General features: G+C 34.1%; 1 protein-coding gene across 1 annotated transcript in view; it reads left to right on the top strand.

Moving 5' to 3' along the window:
- Window positions 1–9,595, top strand: part of LOC107707628 (protein argonaute-1-like) — a 32,404-nt gene that overhangs the window by 11,206 nt on the left and 11,603 nt on the right. The window contains exons 5-11 of the mRNA XM_016511703.1: window positions 1,392–1,479; window positions 2,350–2,497; window positions 2,575–2,694; window positions 6,034–6,156; window positions 7,157–7,290; window positions 8,919–9,103; window positions 9,184–9,239. Coding sequence (XP_016367189.1) covers window positions 1,392–1,479; window positions 2,350–2,497; window positions 2,575–2,694; window positions 6,034–6,156; window positions 7,157–7,290; window positions 8,919–9,103; window positions 9,184–9,239 — 854 coding nt within the window. The remainder of the gene's footprint in view (window positions 1–1,391; window positions 1,480–2,349; window positions 2,498–2,574; window positions 2,695–6,033; window positions 6,157–7,156; window positions 7,291–8,918; window positions 9,104–9,183; window positions 9,240–9,595) is intronic.

The raw sequence follows: 9,595 nt of genomic DNA, 5'->3' as shown, positions 1-9,595 counted from the left end.
ATAAAAGCAATAAGCCCCGTGAAGCCGTGGTTTACAGTGAATTTCTAACAGCTAAGGGGGTTGTATGCGGGGTTTATAACTCCCCTTAGCTGTTATAAATTCACTGTAAACCACGGCTTCTTGGGGCTTATTGCTTTATTCTGAATGGCTTAGCAACATTCTAACAATCAAACAAAATACGCTGGCAATCACTACTAAGAACATCTTTAGGAACTGCATAGTAACAGCCTGACAACCATTAGAAAGTGTAAAGTGTTGCCAACCTTTGGCTGTTTTATAGGGGTTAACCATTACACAAAAATGACATTTCAAACCAAGTTTTGCAGTCACGCTTTGGTATGATTTCGGCACAGCAGAGAAAAACAAAACATAAAATTGCTTCTTTTTTATTAAATAGTGGTTTACTGGACAAACTACGATTCTGACTTTAAATAAAAAAGGTCTGTCAATATTGTTTCAACCTGCTGCAGCACACTTATTTTACTGCCGTTTATGGTTCTGTTTTGAAATTTGATTTGAAGATTTGAAATTCTGCCACCTTTGGATGCCAAATATTTTAGTTTCATGTTGTAATTTTTTTTTTTAGTTCTGTTGTGCAGCATCTTATTTGACAAAAAAATTAAAATGCAAAGTTTTGTTGTAGATTTATTGTTATTGTTTAATTTGAATAAATTTTAAGATTGATTCAATTGTCAAAGTAATTCATTAGACACCAATCTTGTTGATACATTTCTATTAAATCATAAAAACTGAATCCAGAAAAAATTAAAACAGAATTTAGGGGAAAAATAAAACAAGTTATGTGGGGATTTATAGCTAATTGTGAATAAATAAGTCATGTTTACATTCATTCTACAAGGCATGTGGAAATCACATGTCACAATCAATACATGAAAATTGTGATAAATATCGATATAGTATGATATGGAATATCGTGATCATATTTTTGCTGATATCACCCAGCCCTATTTGGATGTGTACAACTACATTTCATATTACTTTCCACACACAGAAGTTCTGCACATGCAGTGGTTAAAACAACACTGCATTCGCTCACTACACATGCGGAGCGAACAGAAAGACCTGTACTGAACATTTCATTACGAATATGTGTTCCATTACACCCCTAATAGTTTGAGATGAGGTATCAGATGAAGTCACTGGATGATCTCAGCGTCCTGCCACGGCTTTGCCTTGTGATTTATTTGTTGAAGTGGAATTACTAACAAAATGCGCATGACAATCGCATTCGATTAATCGTGCAGCACTAATTCGATTTATTTATTTTTTTGTGGTTTGAATTGTTGTTTTAAAAACCTCAAAAAAATGGCAATAACAAGCTTTCATGACACTGCTTAACTCGTTGTTTTTGCGTGTTTTGTTGGTATCAGGTCTGAAGGTGGAGGTCACGCACTGTGGTCAAATGAAAAGAAAGTACCGCGTCTGTAACGTCACACGTCGCCCTGCTAGTCACCAAACGTGAGTATTGTGCTGCGAAACCTTCTCTGAAGCCTTCAGCATTCGTAGTATAATTTTCATGTAGGATTTCACACTTTTTCCATTTTTCATAACGGTCATACTTTGAGTTCGTAATTAGTCCTAAGTCCTTAAAATGTTCAATGAATTTTCAGTTTTGGAGGATTGAAATCGTTGACCGAAACCATGACATTTAATTAGCATTTCTGTGATGGTGCATTTTGGCTTGTCAGTGTCTCTATAAATAAAGGATTTGCTAAATGTGTCCATTTTACATATTCATTATATTTTTACTTATTGTGTTGTTTTTATTATTTAATGTTTGTTTGAATAAATCTCAGGAAAACGGGTTTTTATTAAAGGCACCATTTAAATGTTTATATTTCAACAATGAATTCAAATAGTAAAATAATGATATCATTTATATAATAAATAAAATGAATACATTTTTAAAAACTTTATAAAAGCTGCTTTCATGTTAATTTGAGTTAAAATTGTATTAAATTTGTTGTGTGTTTTTGTTGTTTTAAATATATCTGTATAGTTTTTAATTAATTTTTATTTCAGTTTTTGTTTAAGTTATTTTAGCACATCAAGTAAAATGGAGAAAATGTTGCCTTGGAAACTAGCTAAAATAAAATAACTTTTTTTTTGTCAGTTAACATTTATTTTAATTCAGGTATCAAAAATGTTTTTTTTATGATTAAAATTTTAGTTAACTGTGTTACTTAACAGTTACTTCTGTGTCTGTATGAAATGCATCTTTGTTTTCTGCAGTCAAATAGTTTGTCTGATAACTGCTAATCTGTCTAAACTCTGATTTAAATCTTGAAATGCGATCAGCGAATGAAGATCTGTCGCTCGTGTCTCCAGGTTTCCCCTGCAGCTTGAGAGCGGACAGACGGTGGAATGTACCGTGGCTCAATACTTCAAGCAGAAGTACAACCTGCAGCTCAAATACCCCCACCTGCCCTGCCTACAGGTGGGCCAGGAGCAGAAACACACCTACCTGCCCCTGGAGGTCAGTGCTGTCATCCGTATGGTTAGAACGACCATAGACGACCTTCTATGTTCTGATATGGTTTGCTGTTCTCGTAGGTGTGCAATATTGTAGCAGGGCAGCGGTGCATCAAGAAACTGACAGATAATCAAACCTCCACCATGATCAAAGCCACAGCGCGATCAGCACCAGACAGACAGGAGGAGATCAGCAGACTGGTGAGTGCTGACCTCTAGTGTGCACGCGGGAAACGCGCCAACTTTACATACAGTGAGCACTGGCTAGTGCATTGTTGTCATGGTTACATAGCCAGAGTATTTTTACCCATAGGATAATATAGAGCTGAAAAAATACAGCAGAAAGAAAGAAATGCACGTTTTTCAGCCTTTTGATTATACGTGGTATGCATCTTAATAGTTACGCATAAAGTTTTGCAATCAAAGAAAACCTTATTTTAACCAGTGTTGCCAAATAGATCAACAACATTTATATTCACAATATTAGTAATTTGTTACATTTGAAAAATCACAACATTTGTAAATGACAGAAAACAGCATCCTTTAAAGGAATATTCTGGAAAATCTAGCAAAAACTTCTCAATGTTTATGCATGTATTCAAAACACATCTTAAAAGTTAAGCATTTGCTATTAAACGGCTTGCTATTAAATTGTTCAATCAAAGGAACCATAATTATAACTAAGATCGACAAGATACATATTCACAACATTTGAAAAACTGGTAGCATTTGAAAAATCACAGTATTTGTAAATGATAAAAAACGGCATCTTTTAAAATAATATTCTGGATTAATTTATCTGTATCTTAAATGCACTTACAAATGATATAATACTTTTATATACATATACATATATATTTATACTTATATTGCTGTTTGCACGCAGAATGATTCAGTAAAATGTATGGTTAACTCTTTCCCCGCCAAACACGGAATTTTCCGTTATTCATGAGACAACGCTTCGGAATTTTCCGGGTTTCCGTGTTTTGACTGTTATACGCTCGGGGGCGCTATTACGCATCTCCTAAATGAGTTTAGAAAGTGCCGATCAAAAACACAGACCAGGAAGACGCGGAAACAAGCGATCTCATATGTAAGCGTGTGCATATGAAAAATAATGCGATCATCAACAGTGAAAACTGCCTAATGTTTCAGAGTGAAATGTCAATCCAGAAATATTACTGAATATGATCCAGTATGTAGTATTTGATAAAAATGCCATGTGTTAAAAAAACAATGCTTGAAGCTAGAATAAATAAGCTAGAATTTTTGTTTGTATGTAGAGGGTCTGATCTTTATTTTGATGTATTGCATGTTCAGATATTTATACAACAAAATATTCTGGGGGCCGTGAAATTTTAGTGAAAATCAGCAAAAACGCTGGCGGTGGCTGGCAACTTTTTTCAAAAACACTGGCGGGGAAAGAGTTAAAAGGGGAAAAAAAAACTGCAACTGTGGATGGCAGAACTTTGCTGTAAAAACATGGTAGCAGCATTTTAAGTTTTACAGATTGAACTTAAATGTATAGTAAAGAAAACATGTAATTCATTAACTGAAATGGTGTTAATATATACCAAATGACTTGAATCTAATAAGTGCAGCTCAGCATCTGTGGCTGAGGCTGTCGAATTCCTATCACAGATATTAATTTGATCTGTACCTCGGTAAAACTAGACCTGGGATTTGAAAACCGGTTCTTATTCAGAATGATTTCACTTTTTAAAACATTTTCATTCTCCCGAATTCCTAAATGAAGCGTTAAAAGATTCAAACCAGAACCAAATGCACTAAATTCCTTCTGTTTCTCATCTCTAGTAAATATAAAATAAAACCTCTGCTGACAGAAATGCACTTTTGATGAAAGTCCGTGCTTGCTCTTTATACATTGACAAAAACATGACAGTTTTCCACATTTGTAGTTTGTTTTTACAAAGATGGTAAAATGTTCTATGATAAGTCGCATTAAATCCAGAATCATCCTAATATAAAGGTTTGTGGTCATAGAATCAGCCCATTTTTTGAGAGTATTACTGCAGATCAAATGCACTAAATTCCTTCTGTTTCTCATCTCTAGTAAATATAAAATAAAACCTCTGCTGACAGAAATGTTCTTTTGATGAAAGTCCTTGCTTGCTCTTTATACATTGACAAAAACATGACAGTTTTCCACATTTGTAGTTTGTTTTTACAGAGATGGTAACATTTTCTATGATAAGTCGCATTAAATCCAGAATCATCCTAATATAAAGGTTTGTGGTCATAGAATCAGCCCATTCTTTGAGAGTATTACTGCAGATGACATCATCACAGCTTCCTTGAATTTTGTGAACATGAGCATGAAGTGACATCATAATTTCCATGTGACGTGATCTGTGATCATCAGTAGAGTTGTGTGGAAGTCATCTTGAGACCAAGTTGTTGTGACGCTGATTCATTTGTAATGTTTTACACTGCGTTTCTGAACAATTTCCTTACAGAATATAAGAAAGAAATGAATGTCACTCATTGTCATTGGGGTTCATGCTCATATAAACAAACCCGTTTATCACTCAGATCAATAAATGAGATAGTTGTGATGCGGTTTTGTTTTAGTTCACCACGTCTTTGAACAATTTCCAAAAAGGTCACCAGAAACTTTAGTCGAGGTTTACACTATCGTCCAGATCAATGAACGAATATTTTTGTTGTGACGCTGATTCAATTGTAATGTTTTACACTGCGTTTCTGAACAATTTCCTTACAGAATATAAGAAAGAAATGAATGTCACTCATTGTCATTGGGGTTCATGCTCATATAAACAAACCCGTTTATCACTCAGATCAATAAATGAGATAGTTGTGATGCGGTTTTGTTTTAGTTCACCACGTCTTTGAACAATTTCCAAAAAGGTCACCAGAAACTTTAGTCGAGGTTTACACTATATCGTCCAGATCAATGAACGAATATTTGAGATTATTAGCTGTTAAACTAAACCCGCTCCTGTTTGATGAACAGAAAGTTTGGCAGACAGATCTGTCAACGCTCCATTTCTTTTTCATTCTATGTAATTTAAAAAATTTTTAAATCTGATTTAATTAAAAAAATTGTATTGTATATTTGCATCATATCAGCTCTCTACGTACTGTCAGCATTGACCATTGAAAATCATTTACTTTGTATTTTATGATATATTGCAAGATATACTTTCAAACGTAGTACATTTTGGTCTTGCTGTGGACAGTTCATCAGTGTACGTTATTCCAAATAAAAAGTTTTTGTAATCTTTCGTGAAAATGCAATAAATTGCTCTGCCTCTGACATTACTTTCCTTTTCAAACATAATCAAGCTGTCTTACTTCTCAACCATTCTGATATGTAATGCCCAATTTTCAAATCGGTTCCTAGAAAATGAAGATAATTTTTCTTTATTCTCAACTATCCTGTTTCAATCAGTAAAGATGCACATTGTGGAAGTACAATAGGTTGTGGATGCAGTTTCATGTTTGAGGGGCATTTTCGTAATCTTCACTATCTTGCGTATTTTTTTCTTTTCTGTTCAGATGAAGAACGCTAACTTTAATCTGGATCCCTACATTCAAGAGTTTGGAATCAAAGTGAAGGACGACATGGCCGAGGTGACGGGGAGAGTGCTTCCCGCTCCCATCCTGCAGTACGGCGGTCGGGTGAGATCTGTTTTACTGAATCTGAAGCTCAGACAGGTCCTGTTCTACTTCCTGTTCTTGTTGCTCAAACAGTAGATCATAATGCTTGCAGTGCCAAGGTAATGGGTTCAGTTCCCAGGGAATGCACTACCTGTCAAACGTTTGGAATATAAAAATGTTTTAAAAGAAGTCTCTTCTGCTCACAAAGGCTGCATTTATTTGATCAACAATACAGTAGTATTGTGAAATATTGCAATTTCAAATAACTGTGATGCGCAGCTGAATTTTCAGCATCATTACTCCAGTCTTCAGTGTCACATGATCCTTCAGAAATCATTCTAATATGCTGATTTGCTGCTCAAGAAACATTTATTATTATATTTTGTTTGGGGTAAGTAAGTAGAAAAACAAAAATAATTAATACTTTTATTTAACAGTGACATGTTAAATTGAGCAAAGTGACGGTAAAGACTTTTATAATGTTAGTGTAAAGATTGTATTTCAAATAAATATTTCAAGTAAATGCTGTTCTTTTGAAAAGAGAAGAATTCTAAAAAAAATAATAATTCATTTCCACAAAAATATTAAACGGCAAAAACTGTTTTTAATCCAGAGGTTATGACGTCATTGGCAGGCGACACAATGACACTATGGACACGGTCCGTGTCACTAGTTAAAATTGCTTATTTCTCTGGATTTAAACATTCTTCGAAACATTTGGGATAATGTAAGTACACAAGTCAGCAAAATATATAACACTGCTCTAGTGGTTTTTGGATATTTTAATAAAAAAATCTTACATATTGTGCCTTTAATCAAATAAATGCAGCCTTGGTGAGCAGAAGAGACTTCTTTCAAAAACATAAAAAATCTTTCTTACTCCAAACCTTTGACTGGTAGTATAAGTCACTTTAGATAAAAGTGTCTGCCGAATGCATAAATGTTGATGTGCCGCTTTGACACATCATCACCTCCTCCAGTGTGAGATTTCTAAATTCTCTCTCTTTCTGCCGGTGAACAGAATCGTGCCATTGCGACTCCCAACCAGGGTGTGTGGGATATGAGGGGAAAGCAGTTCTTCAACGGCATCGAGATCAAAGTCTGGGCCATCGCTTGCTTCGCCCCGCAGAAACAGTGTCGGGAAGAGGTGCTCAAGTAAGGAAACCCACGAGTTCTGTACCCTCCCTGCAGGTTTTCTACAGACACTCTCGTCTGTTTTGCATTATTTGCATCTTTCACTGATGCTGACTTGCATTGCTCTGGTGTTTTCACTTTGTGTTCATTCCGAGCTACTGTTTATGTTCCTTGTTATCGTTTTATAGATTTTCTTTTGTCATTTTTAGCATTCTGGTTGGTTGTTAGGTGATGGATGAAAAAAGCCATCCTAAAAGTCCACATTTGCATTTTTCGCCAATTTTTTCCCCCATATATTGGAGCTTGTTGCACGTGTATAAATGGCAAAAACACTTATTTGGCATTTGATTTATGCCACTTTGAAATGTAGTTTTTAATCTAATACATACACTGTCATTCAAAAGTTTGGGGTCAGTAAGATATTTGATATTTTAATTATATTTAACTAAATAAATATATACTTTACTGGTTTCAAGCGAAGCATTTACACATGCGTAGTTCATGATAGACGTGTAGCTGCATGCATGTAAATTAATACACTGAGCCAAGATTCACTCTGAAACTTGCAGCACATATTTTTATTAAAAAAATTACTGTTTACACATGATGAAATGAAGACATAAATTATAATTATTTTTTTATTACATTGATTTATTTTACAGTATAATTACAATCAATTTCTTATCAGTGTTATTTTAGTATCATTGAGATACTATTATAGTTTTTCTTAATATTTTGAATCGGTTTTATTTTTGGATGTTCTGTTTTCATCATTTTAAATGTAATTTAAGTTTTACTAATTACTAATTACTAATAAAACGAAAATGTTTTTGTTTTTGATATACTGTATGTCTGTGTAGTTTTATGTTTTTTTTATTTCAGTTTTTAAAACATTACTAAATTAAAATCCGAAATCTTTTCGGCAACTAGCTGAAGTAAAAGGTTTATGTTTTACTTTATTTCAGTTAATGTTTATTTTATTTGGTAACACTTTATTTTAGGGTCTCTTAACTAGTTGCTTATTAGCATGCATATTACTAGAATATTAGCCATTTATTAGTACTAATTAAGCACATATTAATGCATTCTTCTACATCCCTAATCCTACCCGATACCTAAACTTAATAACTACCTTACTAACTATTAATAAGCAGCAAATTAGGAATTTATTGAGGAAAAAGTCGTAGTTAATAGTGAATAAGTGTTCCCTATTCTAAAGTGTTACCTTTTATTTCAAGCAACAAAAATGCTTTTTATGATTTCAGTTTCAGTTTTAGTTTTAGTTAACTCTCATAACCCTGTTTCTTATTTTGTTTGATATTTGTATTTCACAATATGACCATAATCTCAATGCAACAATCAATAATCACAATAAAATCATGGCAATTATTATTTTATTGTAATATTGAATCGGTCAAAACCGTGGGAATGTGACCAATGAAAATTAAAGTGGAATGAGATTTTTTTTTTTTTTTTTTATCTTCTAATTAATTCAAATGCTGTTCTTTTGAGATTTCTGTTTAAAGTATCCTAAAAGAAATATCAAAAAGCACCCCAACTGTTTTCAACCTTGATAATTCTAAGACATATTTCATGCTAATAAATCAGCTACGAATGCTTTGGTGTTAATGTGAAGATCTCTTCCTCAGGAACTTCACGGACCAGCTGCGTAAGATCTCAAAGGACGCTGGGATGCCGATCCAGGGTCAGCCGTGTTTCTGTAAGTACGCACAGGGAGCCGACAGCGTGGAGCCCATGTTCAGACACCTGAAGAACACCTACTCCGGACTGCAGCTCATCATCGTCATCCTGCCCGGAAAAACACCCGTCTACGGTAAGAAGGTCACACACAGAGCAGAGCCGCCCTCCTGCCAAACGCCCTCAGACTAATGAACACACGTTTGATCTGTGCAGCGGAGGTGAAGCGTGTGGGAGACACTCTTCTAGGAATGGCCACTTCTGCTCACCAAGCCTGCATTTATTTGATCCAAAGTACAACAAAAAAGTAAAATTTTGAAATATGTTTTACTATTTATGTTTTCTAGTTGAATATATTTTAAAATGTCATTTATTCCTGTGGTTTCAAAGCTGAATTTTTAGCATCATTACTCCAGTCACATGATCGTTCAGAAATCATTGTAATATTCTGATTTGCTGCTCAAAAACATTTATTATTATTAGTGCTGTCAAACGATTAATCGCGATTAATCGCGTACAAAATAAAAGTTTTTGTTTGCATAATATATGTGTGTGTTGTGTATATTTATTATGTATATATAAATCCACACACGCACAGTATATATTTTGAAAATATTTACACGTTTAT

This window comes from Sinocyclocheilus rhinocerous, unplaced genomic scaffold (genome assembly GCF_001515625.1).
Source record: "Sinocyclocheilus rhinocerous isolate Xijiao unplaced genomic scaffold, SAMN03320098_v1.1 scaffold235, whole genome shotgun sequence".
NCBI classification, from domain to species: Eukaryota; Metazoa; Chordata; class Actinopteri; order Cypriniformes; family Cyprinidae; genus Sinocyclocheilus; species Sinocyclocheilus rhinocerous.
The sequence above is the reverse complement of the archived record's forward strand: the minus strand, read 5'-3'. Positions and strand labels throughout refer to the sequence as shown.